Here is a 20,635-nt window from a genome sequence, read left to right as displayed (position 1 = left end):
AGAAATCCACCAGAGTTTAGAATACCAACACAAAGAAAGAGGAAGGGGACGGACATTCAGACGAAAAGGACATCCAGCGGAATTTCCGGCAGCACCGGAGCAATCCAAAAAAGCAGCACTATGGTATATCTGGTGATCATCTTCAGTTTATTCCTCATTCTAGTGTGTGTGTGTGTGTGTGTGTGTGTGTTTTGAGAGTTAGGCCATTGGCTTGTTTCAACAGACTGTAAAAAAAAAGTGGCCAATTATATGGCCTTGTTTGGTCAGGAGAGCTCCTGAAGAATTTAAGCATCTGCCCATCCAGCAATCTGTGTGTGTGTGTGTGTGTGTGTGTGTGTGTGTGTGTGTGTGTGTGTGTGTGTGTGTGTGTGTGTGTGTGTAAGTGACTCAATAAGTGTGACAAAACCCAGTGACATCACATGTTAAATGAATATGGCTTCAAAACACACTGTTGTCATTTTTAATAAACTGCCTACATTTTTAATATTATCAATAAAAGCTATGACCGCTCTTAGAAGGCATTCACACCAAAATCAGCCCTACATTTAAACAGCACCGGAGGCTGTGTTGGCAAGACATGAATTAAGATCCAGGAAGTCCACTTTGAGCAACAGATTCATGATCCAGATGGCGAACTTTTACCTTCCTCACATTACAAATAATCCAAGAATGTGCATAAATATATTTTTGATGCATATGTTTTAACATTTTTGGCAGCATGTTTGTTTCATCAAACACAAAACTTTAGAATCTGTCTTGTTTGTCAGACCTGCCTAGTGTGGCTGTATGGTTGCACTGAGGCTCTTCACAGCTCTGTCTCGGTTCAAATATCCACTGCAAGTATCTCAGGAGCAGAGCGCAGGCCTAATGCAGGCTGGGCCTCAGCAGCTACAGTGCATTTCTGACATTGATAAGTTTTTCTGACATTTTTTCTTCCCTGACAAGCATAATGAATACACTTTAGCATGTTTGAGAGTGATTTAAGATCGCTATGGTTACAGATACTTTGTTGAACTTCTTAATCAAACTATCTGGCAGGTCTGAGGCTAGTCACTGCAGACTCTCAACACCCTCCCCTTCCTGAATATGAGCTTCTGCCATCAGGGAGAAGATTAAAACAAACAGACCTAAGTTATCGTTTATCCCAACCTCTATCAAGCTGCTGAACTCCAATAGTAAATCTTAGCACAACGGAGCAAAGTGCAATAAATACACCAGCACTTTTTGCACTTCGCACTTTAATTATTACAGTTACTGTTGTATTGTCTGCACAGTCATATGTGTCCTCCTTTTATGTCCTAAGATGCTTCGTTGATCTTATGTTTATGTTGATTTCATGTTGTTCAATGTTCAATGTTTGTGTCTTAAAGCAACAGATTGTAGCAATATGCCCAAGACAAATTTCCCCTCGGGGACAATAGAGCGAATGGCTAGAGTGAGCTTCTACCATTGAAGTCTATGATAGTTTCTGTACACGGTCTTCTACATTTGCCTTTTTTTTGCCGTTTTCAAAATGTTTTTTTGCACCGAATCAAATGTTTTATGCTCACTATTCATCTTGTAGCTGGTTGGCTCAGTTCCAGACTTCGAAAACGTCAATGAAACAATTGAATGGGGAAAAACACTTCTGGAACCAGAGCTGTTAAAAAAGTGGGTGGTCACTGTTGAGCTCCATTAAGTGTATTCTATCTATTTTTGTCACGTCCCCTAGGAACCACCTCATAAGAAATCTTACAGTTACAGTCATGTAACAGCTCAGATCTGAGAGGTTGTCAAAGGCGGAGTCCAGTCCCACACAGTGAAGAGCCTGAGCCACAGCAGAGAGATGCATGCTGCATGAGCAGAGCTGAGCTCCCCAGCAGGATATCATATTGGATACTGGGAACCAGAGTGGACTGGTAAGTGCATTGCATTACAGTAACTCAGTATTTGGCTTTTGCTTTCTTGAATTCTTCAATATAGAAGTGCTGCAGGAGCACACATGGTCATACAGAAAGACACTAAGGGTATTTAACTAAAAAGAATTCAGGACTTTAGCATCCATAATTAATTACGAAAAAACATGAAAGGAATTAACCTCTTAAACTCTTGATTTTCATCTTTTCATATATCCCTTTAAAAGTGTCTAAATTACAAAAAACCCACTGATAGATAGCATCATATATATATATATATATATATATATATATATATATATATATATATATATATATATATATATATATTGTAAAGTATATATGCTATTTGTGAAGCATTTCATGATGCTTATACACAAAGAAAAATAGTAAATATAGGTTCAGTTAATGATTAGCGTATTTATTCAGAATGAATGTTATGCGATTTTGAAACATTTTGAATTTGTTTTCCAGGCCAGAAAAGCGTAAGTGACCACAACGGTGCAATTGGGCTCTAAATATTTAGTAAGTCTGTTTTTCTTTGGGCCGTCTCAGTTGTTAGGTTGAATAGTAACTGTGATTTGTCAGTCTATAGTATGTTAAGCTGATATCCCATTAGAACTTCTATCTCTATTGTGTAGTTAGAAGAAGAGCTTTGCTAAAGCAACCGGCTGCATTAATGTGCACTTGACAGTGAAACAGGAACCTGTTCTTATTTAAATCTTCACACATTTTGATGCTAAGCTTCAAGTTTGATGGCTGATTTCTTCTCTTCTTATTCAACTGCTCAGAGGATCTTTTTCTCTTTCTGCCCCTTCAATTCAGTCAGTCTGGTTGAACCATTGTACAGAGTTTTATTCTCCATATACCAAACAAAATAACCTAAAAGAAAGAAAGTAGTCTTCTCAGCCATCCATCTGATTGTTGATAAAAATCTGGGACACAATACATTTTTTTACAGTATACAGTATTTGCAATTGCAGAATAGTACTCTATAGTATATAAGCTACCAATGGGTTTCTCAGGTGTTTATATTAAAGATGCCGACGGGCACAATGTCTCACTGATATTTTTTTCAGCAAGATTGTGTGGATTAAGTTTACAGTGAAATGCCGTTGGCTTCCCATAATCTTCACATACAGCTACCAGATGTCATAGATCTGCTGCATCACCGCTAAATGTGAGAGACAGGATAGAGTAATTTAGTAATCTTAGTGTTATCCAGTGAACTGGTTTGTGTTACAGTAGGATACTAAAAATAAGATGTAAGACACATGGATTAAGTTGTTTAGTATTGAGTCCTGGCTGAAATATCCCTTTTTCATTACCATGTGAAAAAAGTCACTTGGATTTGTAATGGTGAAAATTCCATGCATGTAAATGGGTTCTTCTTGTAGTAGTCCTTGCATTGTTCTACATGGTTTGGTCAAGCTGCCTATTTAATGACAATCACAACACATACCATTGCCTCTGATATTATTAGCTGTTGTTTATGGTTCTATAGCACAGCTATGAACCAATCAGATTATTTGATTTGAGCTACCTGTTTTCTAAAGGCTATATATACAGTATATACATATATTCTTCAGTTTGTTTTCTCCAGCCCACATGTCAAATTGTCCTTCCATCCAAGATATTGAACTCCAAGATATAAAACAAATACACGGTTTACAAAATCTGGGCACACAGTTCATGCATTGGTCTTTTTTTTCTCTCTCAGCTGACCCCAGGGGGGCTCCGTATATTTCATTGGTTTCAAGTCTATCTTAAAACAATACCCATATATGCATTGAAAGTTATTGGTGGCTGTAATTATTCCTCCAGTCCATATTAGCCTTGAAGTGTTTCCCTTTAAAATCTACAGTCCTCTTCCTGTGCAAAAATATGCTTTCTCAAGTTCAGTTAAAGTTACACACATTAATTGGGTATCTTCCAAAGTTACAGTCTTTTTAGTACAGAATACAGTGTTGTGTTGCTCAGCTGACGGATAGCAAAACAAGAGGGGATTTACTTTAAAGACTAACTGGACTTCATTTGTAAATGTTAAAGGTGTGACGAGCTCTTTCTGAGTGAAGAGACTCTCCACCGTATATATGGAATAAGTAACAGTGTAACTGTTAGTTATACAGGAGAGAAGCTAGTCATTTGAGTTTATGGCAAAACCTTTCAGTGCTCAGTTTTCATTTTTTGACTTTCGATTGAATAAAGGACTATTTTTCCAGTCTTATTTTTTCATTGAAGTTTTCTGTAAAATAGTGTTAAAGTCTCGTCTCAATCTCATGAACCCAATCTTGTGTCTCGTCACACCCCTAGTAAATGTTAATTTGTAAAATTGTAAATTTGAAAACACAGACTGCTGCAGCCTTATATAAGCTGGGGCTGAACTTTCCAAGGCATTTTGGCTGAAGTTCTGTGCTGACAATAAAGTTGTATCGTATCGTATCGTATTTTGACCCCATCACTTACATTGAAATTGCTTTACGAAGGGATCACTTCACAGCCAGTGTGGGCAGGAGGAACAATTACAGCGACCGACAACTCTTTCAATTGAATGTGTGTATTGTTATAAGATACTATTGGAAAAATGTGACCTATCTTTTCAGATGATGTACCATTGTTTCTCCTCAGGTTTCTGTCAAGAGTTTGACATCAATATCATTTGTTAGTGTGGAGTCTAATGACTGTCATTAGTGAAATGTTCAGTTTTTCAAATTTGAAGTCCCCAGGAACAACCCATTGCTTGTTATATTTCATTATCCCACCTTTTTGTTCTTTCCAGCAATAGAAGTAATAATAATTCGGTTTTTTTTCAATGAATTTCCATACTGTACGACATGGAATTGTGAAATAGGAATGGATGGATAACTCGCTTAAAAAATGCATTTGATTTAATTTGTTTTATGTGTATTTACTTTTTCTGTTATGTTGTTGGTTGATTTTTTTCTATGTATTGTTATGGAACTCTAAAGTGTTCAATATTAATTTTAGCAATTATGTAATAGTCATATGAATAAAGTGTGCATAATATATAAATGAAGCAATGATGTGAAATAATGAAAGAAATTATTAAGTCTAATTATTATATTATAATTTTTAAATTTTCATTCATTGTAAATCAAAATTGCTTATTTCATAATTTAACTTTTCATGCCAGTGGTGTCCATGTCCCCACCACTCTCCCCTTTCAGCCAATCACACGCTGCCTGTCTCTTAAGCTAGCAAGCTGAACATCAGCTAGCAGATTTAGCCAGTTTAGTTTAGCTATAGCAACAACAATGTCAATTCTGAATCAACTATTACCTAGTGCTGTTAACAAACGCAATCACAAAAACTAGCATCTCCTTTTAATACCTATCTTAATAAGGCTAAGCTAGCTGGCTAATTTGCTTAGCAAAGTTGTGAGCTTTGTTTTTTACTTGGCATGCAGCAGCTAACGTTAGCTAGTTAATTCAGAATTACCTCGGCTGCGTTTTGATTCTAAAGCTGTTCCTCAGAAGAAAACACACAACTCTGTGAAGAGCAAAAAGACAGAGAGCCTCTTTCTCTGTTCAAGCAAACAGAGGAGCTAGCTAACAGCAACAGCCACTCGAATGAGAATACCATTTGCATTGTTGGTGCTCTAGCTAACAAGCGCTAACATTAACTCGGTTTTATATAAGAAATTGTTTAGCTAGCTAGTTTAAGAGAAAGATGAGAGGGCGGTGACAATGAAATGTGATATGAAATGAAATGTGTCATTTAATAAAAAGTGACAATTGAATTGTCATTGGGAAAATGCTATTATGGAATTAAAGTGTACCCAGTAAACTGTTATTTTGAAAATTTATGTTAAAATAACATTTTATAGTTTTAATAATTTCTTCAATTATTTCACAAATGTATGCATATGATTACTTATTTCAATTCAATTAAATTTTATTTATAGTATCAAATCATAACAAAAGTTATCTCAAGACACTTTACAGATAGAGTAAGTCACACTATAATTTACAAAGACCCAACAATTCCAGTAATTCCCCCAAGAGCAAGCATTTAGTGCGACAGTGGTGAGGAAGAACTCCCTTTTAGGGAGAAACCTCGGACAGACCCAGGCTCTTGGTAGGCGGTGTCTGACAGTGCTGGTTGGGGGTGTGATGAACAGTGGCAATAATAGTCACAATAAAGATAATGGAACTATGACTAGAAATAGTAGTTGTAGTAGTTCAGGGCGTAGCAGGGCACTGCAGAGCGTAGCAGGGTGTAGCAGGGCATAGCAGGGTGCGGAGCAGCCGTGATTTAGGTGCCACCCTAATCCAAGGAAAACTGGATGGAATTCAATCCTGGATTTTACAGGAAGCCAATGGAGAGAAGCTAATACAGCAGAAATATGATCTTTTTTCTTAGTTCTTGTCAGAACACGCGCTCTGATAGTATCCTGATAGTAAGGAATTACAGTAGTCCAGCCTGGAAGTAACAAATGCATGGACTAGTTTTTCAGCATCATTTTGAGACAGGATGTTCCTAATTTGGGCAATGTTACGAAGGTGAAAAAAGGCTGTTCTTGAGGTTTGTTTTAAGTGGGTGTTAAAGGATATATCCTGATCAAAAATAACTCCTAGATTTCTGACAGTAGTGCTGGAGGCCAGGGCAATACCATCCAGAGTAATTATATCTTTAGATAATGAGGTTCAGAGGTGTTTAGGGCCTAGCACAAAAACTTCAGTTTTGTGTGAGTTTAACATCAGAAAATTGTAGGTCATCCATGATTTTATATTTTTAATGCATGCTTGAAGTTTAGCTAACTGACTGGTTTTGTCTGGCTTGATTGATAGGTATAATTGGGTGTCATCCGCATAACAGTGAAAGTTAATTGAGTGTTTCCTAATAATTCATGAAGTCTCTTATTTAATATTGAACACTTATGGGTTCCATATTGTTTAATGTGTGTACATTTATTCGCGTAGAAATGTAGCCCTTCAGAAAGCCAACATTATACAACATTATATTCTCCAACATTATACATCAGTGCTGAAGGCACGGATTGAAGACATTTTTCGAGGAAATATGATGGTTCTGGCTTTAATTAGTACAGCCTGTATTAGTAATGTCATCTATTCTTTACAGGCTATGCTAATCTATGCCAGAATCAGCAATGCAATGGAAGTTGAGGATTGAACTGTAAACAAAAAGCATATTTAGATAATTTTCATCATGAAAGAAAATGGAGCTACCAAGGTCTGCAGCAATAAACCCGCCGCAGTGTGAAGTTGATCGGTTGAACAGATATGTACGTTCACACAAACAAACACACCGCTCTTCAATTATAGTGGTGGGATACGGAACAGGCAGCATTATTCAGACGGACTGAGGAGATGCCAGTGTGGACAGTGGGACTCAAGGATACAAGGAAGAGCCTCTACTTGGTGCTGATGATGCTGTGATCAGTGGCCATTGGTGAAAACAGAAACAGAAAAAGAACAGATGGAAAACTTAAGAGATAAAAGATTGATATTGTAATACAGTAGTGTATATCCACGACGTTCCACTTCCAGGATTGCTCCGTTGTCGACAGATTTTAAATTTTTTTTCCGGCTGGATGTCCATTACCTTCCTCTTTCTTTGTGTTGGTGTTCTAAACTCCGGTGGATTTCTGAGGACTATGGTTAACTGCTCCTCAGATCTCTGCAGGGTAAATCCAGACAGCTAGCTAGACTATCTGTCCAATCAGAGTTTTCTGTTGCACGAGAAAAACTTTTGAACGTACACATGTTCCACCAAAACAAGTTCCTTCCCGAGGCTATTTTGCAGAGGCACCGTGGCTCTGACCGGTGCTTAGCGCCGCCCAAGACGATTGTGATTGGTTTAAAGAAATGCCAATAAAGCAGAGCACGTTTTTCTCCCATCCAGGAATGCTGTGTGGACTAGCCAGACTACTGATACAGTAAATGTTAAATCCATGCTCCAAATGTGAAATGTTCTAAAAGTTTAGGAAGATAAAAATGTGTAAAAACTTTATTGCCGTTCATTTGGGCTGGTGTGAAAGCTGACAAACAATCCCTGGTGCTGACTTAACAAGTGGACTTGGTTCATTTGTGGTATGAAAAGAGAGCAGATGAACCCCATAATTGTGTGACAATAGATATATTATTTTACAATATATAATTATAAGCTAAACTACTATAAAATCCATCTGCTCACAGTCTCACCTTTGTTTCAATTGTCTGTTACAATAGTAATAATTTACTGAATGGCCTTCAGTGAAAGCTATTCAGTGAACTATATGATATTGCATTTGGGATTTTTTACTATAGGCTACATTTTCATGATTTTTTAAATCTTGGTTATTTACCATTACCATTTACCTTGTAACAACTGAGCACGGTGTCATTTTAGTCAGTAGTACATTCACCACTTCAGTGACATTTGTTGTGGAATGAATGAGAAGCGAGAAAGAAAAACCTGAATACTAACCGTAACTACATAGCTACATGTGTAGTTTGCGTTGTACAATGACAATAAAGCTGAACCTACTGTGAATAAAAAGTATGGATTCATTATTTGTTAGTTTTTGAGTAATCCAATTCACAAGCAAATACCATGAAACCGTTAACAGTCAGTCTTCCTGCCATCTCCAGATAACGTTTCCCAGCCCCTCATTAACCCTGCAGTATATACAGTCATGTGAAAAAATTAGGACACCCATGCTAAAGTTGACTAAAAAGAGGAATAAAAAAATCATCTTTTGGAAATTGATCTTAATTCCTTAATTAAAAAAATGAGGAAAAATCCAACCTTTAAGGACACCAATTTTCTTTGTGAATGAATAATGTATCGTAAATAAATAAATGTTTTTCCTTAAAATACAGGGGGCATAAGTCAGTACACCCCTATGTTAAATTCCCATAGAGGCAGGCAGATTTTTATTTTTAAAGTAAAGTTATTTGATGGATCCAGGATACTATGCATCCTGATAAAGTTCCCTTGGCCTTTGGAATTAAAATAGCCCCACATCATCACATACCCTTCACCATACCTAGAGATTGGCATGGGGTACTTTCTATAAAATCATCTCTCAATGCAAATCAAACCAGCTATTAGGCTAACTAAAATAAAACCATGCCAATCTCCAGCTGGCCTTTAAAAATAAAAATCTGCCTGCCTCTATGGGAATTTAACATAGGAGTGTACTTACTTATGCCCCCTGTATTTTAAGGAGGAACATTTATTTATTTACGATACATTATTCATTCACAAAGAAAATTGGTGTCCTTAAAGGTTGGATTTTTCCTCATTTTTTTAATTAAGCCATTAAGATCAATTACTAGATTGTCTATTGTATTTCCCTGCCTTAGTATTCAAGCCTTTTTGGACCCTTTGGCTCTGATTTGTTTGCATAGACTGCATAAAAATTTGCCCCAGACCTTGTATTTCTGCTTGTTGCTGACACCAGCTATGCATGTGTGTTTTGGTCTGTATTCCCTGCACACGTGCCATGTCAAAGGTGTCAATAAATTACTCAGTTGTCTCATTTTTTAGAAGTATTAATTCATTTTAATTAACATTAATCTGCCACTGTCTGTGGACTACCTTTTATTTTATCAATTGTTTTTTTTATTTTTTATATCAGCGCTCATTATGTGTTTTGCCTCAGATTTGTTCCATTAAAGTTTCATTCCCTAAGAGAGAGATTAGGCCTTGACGCTGATGCTGACTTGATGCATTGTCCTCTGTTAGTGTCATAGAGTTAGACAGCCTTGATGCACACACTATTATATACTGTACATGCTTGTTTCTGCTGTCTTTTTACCTTTCTTGCAGACTGACCTTATTTTTTACAGCCCATGAGACAGACACCTTGATGGTCGCTCTCACTAGTTCTTAAATATACCTTCCTCTGGTACCAAGGAGGCAAATGTGTGAAGATAGACAACCTACAGTAGGTGGGGTTTCTGTGGCAAGGATTGGCGGGAGATGTTGTAAATAAGGACATTGTGCCTCCATTTGAGTTGCAATTCTTTTAAGTTGTTTTGGCAAATTGTATTGTATTAAAACTACTGGTTCTTACTTCTAAGTTTGTGGTATAACCACATTTTTCATGAGAACGAGTGTGACAAGGTGGCGTGTCACAGTATTTTGAACATAAAACATCCATTTGATGAACAGCAAAAATAAATCAACTTAGCACAAAAAGTAAGGCAATTTGAGTTTGGTAGATTATTTCTCTGTGGTAACAACGCTTTTTGGCAATACATAAAAGCCTGTTTAGTTCCCTTTCTGATGCCCCATCTGTAAGGAACATGCATTTGTGGGATGAGCAGCAGCGCTGAGTATGTGGGTTGCGCCCATGAAAAATTTGCCAAATCTTCTCTGCCATTGCCAAACAGCTTATTCTGCCATTGACTCGTTTGGTGTTTGGTGGATTGGATGATTCTGCCTACGGCAGTTGGGTCGTAGGGTCAAAATGTGGAGAAGACTCAGAGAACGCTATGCTGATTGCTGCACCGATAGAGTAACACCTTTTGGTGGAGGCAGTGTGATGGTGTGGGGCGGCATCTCCCTCACTGGAAAAACGAGGCTTGTCATCATTGGAGGCAATTTCAATGCAGAGAGATATAGAGATGAGATTCTGCAACCAGTGGCAATCCCATATCTCCACAGTCTGGGACCAAACTCTATCTTCCAAGATGACAACGCTCGCTCCCACAGGGCGGGGTTTATCAGAGACTACCTCCAGAATGTGGCAGTGGAGGGGATGGAATGGCCTGCCAGCAGTCCTGACCTCAACCCCATTGAACACTTGTGGGATGAGCTTGGGCGTGCTGTTCGTGCCAGAGTGACCAACACAACCATGTTGGCTGACTTGCGACAAATGCTGGGTGAAGAATGGGATGCCATCCCACAGCAGTGTGTAACCAGGCTGGTGACCAGCATGAGGAGGAGGAGCCAGGCTGTTGTGGCTGTGTATGGTTCTTCAACACGCTACTGAGGCTCCTGTTTGTGAAATGAATAAATTGTTAAATTGCCAATATGTCTTGTTTCTTCAAACTTCAATCATCCAATCCACCAAACACCAAACGGTCAATGGCAGAATAAGCTGTTTGGCATTGGCAGAGAAGATTTGGCAAATTGTTCATGGGCGCAACACACATACTCAGCGCTGCTCCTCATCCCACAAATGCATGTTCCTTACAAATGGGACAACATTTGAAAAGGAACTAAACAGGCTTTCCAACGTTATAAGATTTATTGCCAAAAATCATTGTTAGCATAGAGAAATAATCTACCAAACACAAATTGTTTATTTTTTATTCCTAGACAATAGGATGATTAACAAAGATGGTTGTAGCTTGGTGCTAATAACTGTATCAAAACATGCATTGGCTGCCATTAATAAACACTCAGCATCAGTGTTGGGAGTAACGCGTTACAAAAGTAACGCAATTACAGTAATGTATTCCTTTTTGCTGTAACGCAGTAATATAACGCATTACTAATTAAATTTCGGTAATATTATACTCGTTACAATCTCAGTAACGTGAGTTACAACGCATTAACGCAACATTTAGTGGTGCTTTGTTCTTTTTAAGAATTCACATTTCTTCACAGGAAAACAAAAGCCGTATTATTTCCTGTCTCTGTATACGATGGTTGAGATGACTGTAGAGACTGATACATTTGCGAGATGGATATTATTTTCAGGAGTTATTACGCTGCGTTGAAGTGAGCTGTCCTGTTTCTGTTCCCGTGGTCAGAGCCAGAACCAGAGAAGTTACGGACAGCATGTATGTCCCAACCATAGACTGTTAATAATAATAATATTATTGCTAATAAGTAATAATAATAAGTCTATGGTCCCAACAGGTGACGGTACGTCAGCGGCTGACAGATATAAACATGTCAGGAATTAATGCTGAGGCTTGCTACACGTAAATATCATTGCATTTTATCAGCCGTGGAGAGTAACTCTGCCTGTAGTGGAATGGCTTCGAATGACGACCAAAAATGCTCGTTTTTTACTGTGACCATTTACTGTTCAATATGTTGCAGTTTTACAAACAAGAAAGTGAACAACTCGAGCCTCATCTCAGTAAGCTAGCAAGAGTAGGCTACACAACAGACAACTTCCGTGTAGCCTACTTCAAAATAAAAGCACTTCCTGTGACGTTTGCAGTAAAACTAAATTACTGTTAAATAAGGTTGTGTGGGCTACCTTTTCACAAATCAGCTGTAAATCAAGTACTGCAAATAGTGAGTTTTAATCACACTATAATTGAACATTTCATTTAGAGTGTTTTAAACTAAACAACATGAATTTCTTATTCAAGTGCTATAAACAAACATTTTACAACAATGCCGCACTTTTAATTGAGTATTTTCATTTTCTCCGCCTACTTGCCTATTATACGTTTTACTTATCTATTTTTTATAGCTTTAGTTACTTTGCATATTTATATTAATTATACAAAATATGAATAATCTACGATGTATTAAAGTGGATAAAGAGGAGACTTTATTGATCTGGTGGTGAAATTCACAAGCTAGCAAGTAACTCAAAAGTAACGCAAAAGTAGTGTAACGCATTACAATTCAGAGACAGTAATATTGTAATATAACTAATTACTCTCAAACGACAGTAACTAGTAATCTATAATGTATTACATTTTGGAAGTAACTTGCCCAACACTGCTCAGCATACAGTATATATCCCTGTGGCTACAGCACCGTTTGCTCTGAATTAACACGATCTGCCTAGTGATAGTAACGTGGTCTCTTCAAAACTGTGGTCGCCACTGATTAAAATAGTAACTTTATTTTTGAATGAAATAACTCTTCACCCGAAATCTTTTTTTTAAATTAGAAAGAATTAAGTTAAGCATTATCCTTCATTTATCCATCTGAAATTCTATTCTATTTCTATTTTTTCTTAAAGATGTCCATTGGTCATCATGAACCTGACCTCCAGCTCTGATGGTTTCCACTTCCTTACCAACAGTTCTCCTGGTATGAGAGATCAGCCTGATACTACCATCATAGGTGAGCTGTCCATCTTACACTGCATTACAGCACTTTGTATCTTGTACTTTATAATAACTAAGGCATGCGAATATTGTGGTTATATATGAGTTGTGTGCATATCTTTTAAATCATATTTTTAAAAGCATTCAAAATAATATATTGTAAGAATACATAAATGAAACAGAATTGACTATAAATAAAGAAAAGTAAATTAAATGAATAAGAAATCATCTAAAATGGATTTGAAAAGCCCTCTGTGGTTTAAGTCAAAGGTTGCTGAGATAATGCAGATGTAAATGCTTGATAAAAGGTTTTAGACTTTTGTAGGCAATTCTTTCTGATTCTCGGGGACAGTAAAATCAGCCTTTTACAAATTCCATAAGAGACACGACATGTGAGGTGGTGCCTTGAATTGTGGCTTAATAAAAAAGTATGTTTCTCCAGGTGGATCTTACCAGGAGTTGGCCATATTATCTGGTGGGTGGAAGCAGCATAATGTCAGTCATGTCTCATGGCAAGGAGGAAACTTCACTGATTCACCAGTTAACAGGACATTACTGCTGCCAGCAGAGGAGTTTGACCCTTTAGGAGGACATACTATCTTACAGGTAACAATCAGCTGTGATTTTACTAAAACATAAAAAAATTTCTCATTTTATCAGTTAAGGTTAGTGGGTTGGTGCTTTGGTCACATTGTAATATTGAATAAGCCAAAACAACAAACCATTAATCATCTTTTTTTTCAAGTTTTAGACGTGTAAATGTTAGTATTTGATATCTCATATTGCTTACTGCTACAGTGTTTGACACCTAAATGGGCAGACATAAAATGTGTACACTGCAGGTTTGCAGCACTCAAGAACAAAACAGGCAGAGTAGTTTTGTGGCCTCACTGTAAATTCCATGGCTTCAGTAGCAAGACATTTTAACCGCCAGACAAACATTTAGCTGTGCTCTTCACATGACTGCTCCAAAAGCTCCAGGGAATTTATGGCTCATTTGAACTGGGGGTTTATAGTTGGTGTTCCAAGAAAAACTTTGCATTTATGGAAAGCTATGAGACTTGTCTAAATTAATTAATGACTTGAGTCTTTCTGTGTTATACAAGTACTTCCATAAGTCTGCTTACAGTTTAGTCATCCATTCATCCATTTTTATTAAAACCAAGGGGGTAAGCCTCTCCTCGGACCGCGAACCTCCTATGGCGCCATTTTAATGCTCCAAAGCGATCACCTCCCGTTAGCATTCCATTGACTGTCATTCATTTTGGCGCCACTTTGACAGCGAATAACTTCACATCTGAAGAGTTTAAAGACTGTATTTGTCCATTGTTTATTTCTAAAAAAACACGACAATGTATAAAAGGCTCCATTACCTTGTACCTCACGTTATGGCTCCGTAGCAGACGTTTTTGTAAAAATAGGTTAATGATTGTGTCATAACCACGCGACTTACTGTCGCATAGTAGAGGAATTACCGTATAGTACAGGATAAGCGCGCAGGCAGTTTCGTCTCACATTAGCTGTTTAAGTGTAATTATTAATGTTAACTAGCATTTTAGTTAGCAATAATTAGCCTGTGCCTATGTTATCTCCTTACATATACCTACGCTCTCCGTCTCTGCAAGATTGGGAATGATTGAGATTTCTCTTGGCACAGCTACCAGAAGACTTCGAACTTTCAGACACGTTGCTCACGGCACATTTATGTCGTCTCTCTCAGTTGGAGGCTGCGCAGTAACCCTAGCCATCACCAGAAAAGTGCTTCTATTGGCCTTCACTGGTCTCTCCCCAGAGCAACGGGATCTGTTGGTCCATTCTTATATACAGTCTATGATTAAAACAAGCTAATGTCTAATAAGAGAAAGATAAAAATCGTCAAAAGCTGACTGTAGATTTGCAATAGCTAGATTAACAGATGTATCTATGGTATATACAACAGCATAATGTGCATACAAATGTAGTGTGAGCAGCAGAAATTACTTAGATATATGATTTATATAAACAATAATTGAAGATGACCCAGTATAGAACCTTGTGGGATGCCTATAGCAACTTTAACAGCACTTGATTTGAAACTACTTCTTAAGTTCTTTCTAACAGGTAGTCAATGAAATCATTGATTGTGATAGTAAACCTAAAAAGGATAGCTTTAAAAAATAACAGTGCAGCAGTCACCATACCACAATCAGTAAGATTATCTTAAACTTTGTAATGCACCACCCTCTTTGATTTTTTCTCTTCTTACCTCTTCATCTTCAGGTCATCTTAATTGTCTTCCTCACTGGATCGCTTTCTCTTCTCACTGTTGTTGGCAACATCCTAGTGTTGGTGTCATTCAAGATCAATAAGGCACTGAAGACAGTGAACAACTACTACCTGCTAAGCCTAGCATTTGCTGACCTTACAATTGGCACACTTTCAATGAACCTGTATACCACCTACCTCATAATGGACCAGTGGGCTCTGGGGCCAGTAATCTGTGACTTGTGGCTTGCAATAGACTATGTGGCCAGTAACGCCTCAGTCATGAACCTGCTTGTTATCAGCTTTGACAGGTAACAGCACATGATTCATTACATTTTATGTTGATAAAGTTTGCTAAAATGAAGCTCATAGCCACCATAATTTATTGTTGGTACTACTCTAATAAAAAAGCTATATGATGACTGTAAGAAGGGGTTATTCTGATTGCTTAGCAGAGGTTATTTTCTGATGAACAGTGTTGTGATTTTGAATGGGTCAGAGTATCCGAATAATAAAAAGCATATATTTACATGTGGTATCATAATGGTATAATGTTGTGAGCCATGGAAAGCAGGACATATTTAAAGTCCCTAGTGTGGAATTTAAGTATTTCTGACTCTGGTGACTCTTATATATACTATCAAGAGAGACAATGTGGTGGAACGTAATGCACAGCAAAAATGCAGTCACTCTGTATGTGTACAGTTGCCTACTTTCATTCTGTGTTCTCTTAGGTATTTCTCTGTTACCAGACCTTTGACATACCGGGCCAAGCGTACAACAAAGCGAGCAATGACCATGATTGGATTGGCCTGGTCCATCTCTTTCATTCTCTGGGCCCCAGCCATCCTGTTCTGGCAGTACATTGTGGGTGAGCGGACAGTCCAGCCCAATGAATGCTACATCCAGTTCCTGTCCGAGCCCATCATTACATTCTGCACTGCTATAGCTGCGTTCTACTTGCCAGTAACTATTATGGCATTCCTGTTTTGGAAGATCTATCAGGAGACAGAGCAGCGTGTTAAAGATATGGAAGGTCTCAAGGGATCTGGGTCAGGTAACCGCCCAAGCCAGGCTCAGAATCAAGGAAGTGGTAGTGGAAAAGCTGGTGGAGAATGTGCATCTAAGAGCCAGAAGGATTCGTCAGCCATGCAGCGCCAAATGAGCTCTCAAAGCTGCAGCAGCTATGAACTAAATCAGCTGGCTTCAGAGAAGAAAAACAAGGACAATGTCAGCATACAAGGAGGAACGGGAAGCAGAGGGAGGTGTGGCGCATTCTGCTTCCAGTTTTCATCACTGCTGCCAGGTCGCCATGCATCCAAGAGGTCGGTCAACACCACGACAACTACAGTGGGTGAAGCAGAGCAGAGCAGCTGTGACAGCTTTAACAACAATGAAGTTGGAGCCTCTGGGGACCAGTCAGGTTCAGAGGATGAAGCTGATGGAGCAGACCCATCAAAATCTCCAACAGGTTGGACATAACAGTACTAAGTGATCTTGTTTGCATGATGTATATAAAAATAATACAAATATACAAATTGCCTTATCTATCTATCTATCTATCTATCTAGATGGTAAAAAATCTAGAAAGGTGAAAAACAACAAAGATAAAGGATCATCATCTTCCAAAAGTCGAAAAGGTTCACAATCAAACCCTGTCACCTCATCACCTGCCGACCAATCACCTGCAGCTATCACCATGAAGGACGCAGCGATGGCCAAACGTTTCGCCTCTAAGGCCAAGACAGAGATCAGCAAGCGTAAGAATGAAAAAAAGGCAAATGAAAAGAAAGCAGCACGGACACTCAGTGCCATCCTCTTCGTCTTCATCATGACGTGGCTACCATACAATATCATGGTGTTGGTCAACACTTTCTGTCAGGACTGTATTCCCGAAACTCTTTGGGCACTGGGCTACTGGTTGTGTTATGTTAACAGCACAATCAACCCAATGTGCTATGCCCTGTGTAACAAGACCTTCCGGACAACTTTCAGGGATATCTTGATGTGCCAGTGGGATCAAAAGAAGAACAATCCTCATTTTCAACAGAGGAAGGCTGTGGCTTTCAAGAAAAAAGACCCAATGTAGAATATAGTGGCAAATTATTGATAGATATGTCTTTTAAAGATTTATTTCCTTATCTATATTCAGATTTGGAATGCCATATATAAGCCTTCTATTTCAGGGAAAAGATGCTGAACAGAATTTGGCAAACCAAAACTAATTCTACAGGATTTCTTTTCATGCTAGCAGTGGGGGCAAAGGCTGGTCCATTAGTCTGACTAAATTTGGACTATTCATGGTCCCAGAGCATAGAGGTCGATCCAAACAACTGTGATATAGCTGTGATATAATCACAACATATCACAGCCGTGAGCTGTTTCTTATATAAAACACATGGCAATATAAAAGTCATACAGTAGTCACATTCCAATTTTAATAGATAGATAAATAATCATATTCACAATAAAATAGGCCTTCCTGGGCTGGCTGGCTGCCTGCACATACTGAGGCGGTTGCTATGGAACGTTAGCCTACACTAGCAGCTAGCACAGGCTATTTTGTTTTACTTAACGCTAAAGGCTTAGTTTAGATTCACCAAAGTTACACAATAACACAAACAAACTAAAGATCGAGGCAGCGCTAGACCAGCAACTAACTGGTCAAGGCAGTAGTTGAGCAGCAACTCCCGTGTTTTGCAAGGTAAATTTATTGTTTTTGCCAATGGAGTCTGGTGGCTTTTAAGAAAGCATAGATAGCGGCTTCAGTTCCCCGCCAGAAAGGGCTGTCTGACGGCAAGGTAAAGCGCTGAAAATATTTTACATATAGCGTACACTTAAAGGGTTACTTTACTGATTTTCGGTGTCATGGCTGAGTGATACTTATTGTGCAAAGGAATTATAAGTCATAGCTGTGGCATGTGGTTATTATATAACAGCTATGAACCAATCATCATTGCTTGATTTGAGCTACCCATTTGATATTTGCCATTAAATTGGTGATCCATTCGGCTAAGTTTTTCACATTGACCAGCATTTTGGCCAATGGCGCCTTCGGTCAGAAACTGATGCTGGATTTTGATGATGTTTGTTGTGGAGATTCATAGTCTCCAGAGGATGAATTAAGTGCTTATCATCTAGGAGATCTCTGCTCCTAGACGATGAGCCAAATACTGATACGGCAGCAAGGTTTTTTAGTATTTTCTTTTGTTCTAACATTTTATATTGTGGGGAATAATGAAAAAACGCATAGCTTGTGGAGCTAGCAGGGCTTTTGACTTTGACTTTTCAGATACAAATATAAGCATAGATGTATTTATTATATGCTCTAATAATGGAATAATGTAGGCTAATTTTAATTTGGTGTAATGAACTTCTTAAAGGATGTAAGAGCCTTGTAAGATTATCTTTCCAAAAAATTGCAACTCAGATTTTGTTTGTTTTTAACACTGATGTCACCAGGACAATTTAGAGCTCAGCTTATTTATGTCAGTTTTCGATTTCATTGCGGTTTTTTTTTATTTTTAAGATTGGAAGGTGGGTATTTACATTTCTGCATTCAGTAAAAAAAAAATGATGAAGAATGATTTGCTATAAATGATAACCTGGATGTCAGCTATGACAGAGAGTCAGTTGCCAGTTTATTTGGTACACTTAGCTATTTTATTAAAACTGTTTTAGAGATGTCTTCATTCATCTTTATGGTCATTTTGGAGGCTGTTTGTGCTTTTGTTAAATTGTATTGCGTTATTTTGAGAGGAGTTTCTAATATTTACCCAATCCTTAGTGGTATAAATAGGGTGCATTAGTTTTTTAGAATGTATTACTGTACTTTTAGCTAGGTCTACCAAATAAACTGGCAAAAATACTCTAAATACACATATAGCATCACGACCATAACTTAGTTTAGAAATATTTTAAAATCTGTCTTGAAGTACCCTGTTAAGGGGTTGTAGTTCCGACACTGCTGAAATAGAATAAATTAAATCAGTAATAGAATAGAAGAGCATAGAAACCACCAATAAATGTCTGTAGATACCTTGGTTAAGTCAGGCGATCGGTATTGATTTATTATTATTATTCAGTATTGTGGTGTTTGAATGAAGCTGATCACAGCAATGTGTTGTCAACTAAAAATATAACACTGCGTGACACTGACCCTTATTCCATTTGATTATCTGTACATACTAAATACTATAGAGTTGTGTAATACTGTGAAGGAACATGCTCAATGCACATTTGAAGATAATTTAACAGAAGCAAATGTCAGCTTTCTGCATTGCTATGCATATTGGGAGGGCAGTGTTCAGTGTAGCAGCTGTGTTGTGGACTACAGACAAAACACACCAAAGCACATTTGAGTTACCAATGGAAGGGGAGAATAAAGGCAACATCTGGTCACCTAACCTTAATTGATAGAATATTACACTGTAGGTGGCTTACATGGGCACAACTAAAGTTGACAGTGCCCTGTTCCGTTGGGTAGAATACAATATTGTACATGAATTAACGTGTGCAGACGTATGTCAGTCCACTTGCAACGCTTGGAACACTGTTGCTTTCAAATTTGAAAACTTCCTAAATAGCTAGTCAAAAATTTCTCAGCTATTATTACTTTCTTTATTAACTCTGTCTTTTGTATTGTCCATACACAGCACATTCAGAAATGCTGTGATTACTGTACGTCTGCATGAGGGCCTTTTTTATGAATACATTTTGTTATTTTCCTGTGTGAATGTATTATATACACAAAACACTGTTAGACTTATTATGTAGTCTACAAAAGGGACATGGTATTATGTATTGCACATCATGATGGTCAATTTTGAATTGACTACGACTTGACATGAACCAAACACTTATGAACCAGATTTATTCTGTGCAAGCTGTGTTCAGGGTGAGTGATTGGACTAAAAGCAGCCCTGAGTAGTAGCCTGCAGTTAGTTGAAGTTTTTTATATTCACAGATCCATTCACAGTTTTGAATTGTTTGGAGTGAAAGGGAGTCATTTCAGCTTCATTGCTCTGTTGAGGTTTGCTTCTTGGATGATTAAACAGATGTTTAAATTGAAAGCCCAAAGGACTCTCCTATACACTCACTATCTACGCCAGAGTTTCTGCAGGTTTCACCAAGTCAAATTTATGGCCTTTTAAGACCATTATGAATGACATTTAGGACCTTTATCACAACATCAACTAAGCCCTCAATTCAGTTTTTTCAAGCCAAGTATCACAAAACTTGCACTTTTTGCATTTTAGACTTTTTAAGACCCCGCGGAAACCCTGTACACCCATGTGCCTTGTTTTGCCAGATGACATCAAACATTACAGAACACACCATCATGTGTGAGTTATATACTGTTTTGAGCTAATATATACATGGTTTTAAAAACAAAGAGTAAATACTTGCACTTGTGTGTTTATTCCTGTTTTAAAGGTTCCCTGTGGAGTATTCGACCTCTAGCAGTGCCAGTGCTATGGAGCAGATTTCGAGGGAGTC

The 20,635-nt window shown here is 37.9% G+C and overlaps 1 protein-coding gene across 2 annotated transcripts; it reads left to right on the top strand.

The window, feature by feature from the left end:
• The first annotated feature begins 1,712 nt into the window (after nt 1-1,712).
• On the top strand, nt 1,713-20,021 carry LOC116067505 (muscarinic acetylcholine receptor M1). Of its 2 annotated transcripts, XM_035997759.1 has the most exons (7): nt 1,713-1,898; nt 2,370-2,420; nt 12,805-12,908; nt 13,335-13,498; nt 15,152-15,447; nt 15,871-16,607; nt 16,708-20,021. In XM_035997759.1, exons 3-7 carry the CDS (start codon nt 12,821-12,823, stop codon nt 17,223-17,225), a joined length of 1,803 nt encoding a protein of 600 aa, XP_035853652.1. In that variant the 5' UTR covers nt 1,713-1,898; nt 2,370-2,420; nt 12,805-12,820; the 3' UTR covers nt 17,226-20,021. The 2 variants fall into 2 exon arrangements, with proteins under 2 accessions (XP_035853652.1, XP_031179835.1); XM_031323975.2 differs by lacking the exon at nt 2,370-2,420.
• The last annotated feature ends 614 nt before the right edge of the window (nt 20,022-20,635 follow it).

The sequence above is a fragment of the Sander lucioperca genome, chromosome 22, assembly GCF_008315115.2.
Source record: "Sander lucioperca isolate FBNREF2018 chromosome 22, SLUC_FBN_1.2, whole genome shotgun sequence".
NCBI lineage: Eukaryota > Metazoa > Chordata > Actinopteri > Perciformes > Percidae > Sander > Sander lucioperca.
The sequence above is the reverse complement of the archived record's forward strand: the minus strand, read 5'-3'. Positions and strand labels throughout refer to the sequence as shown.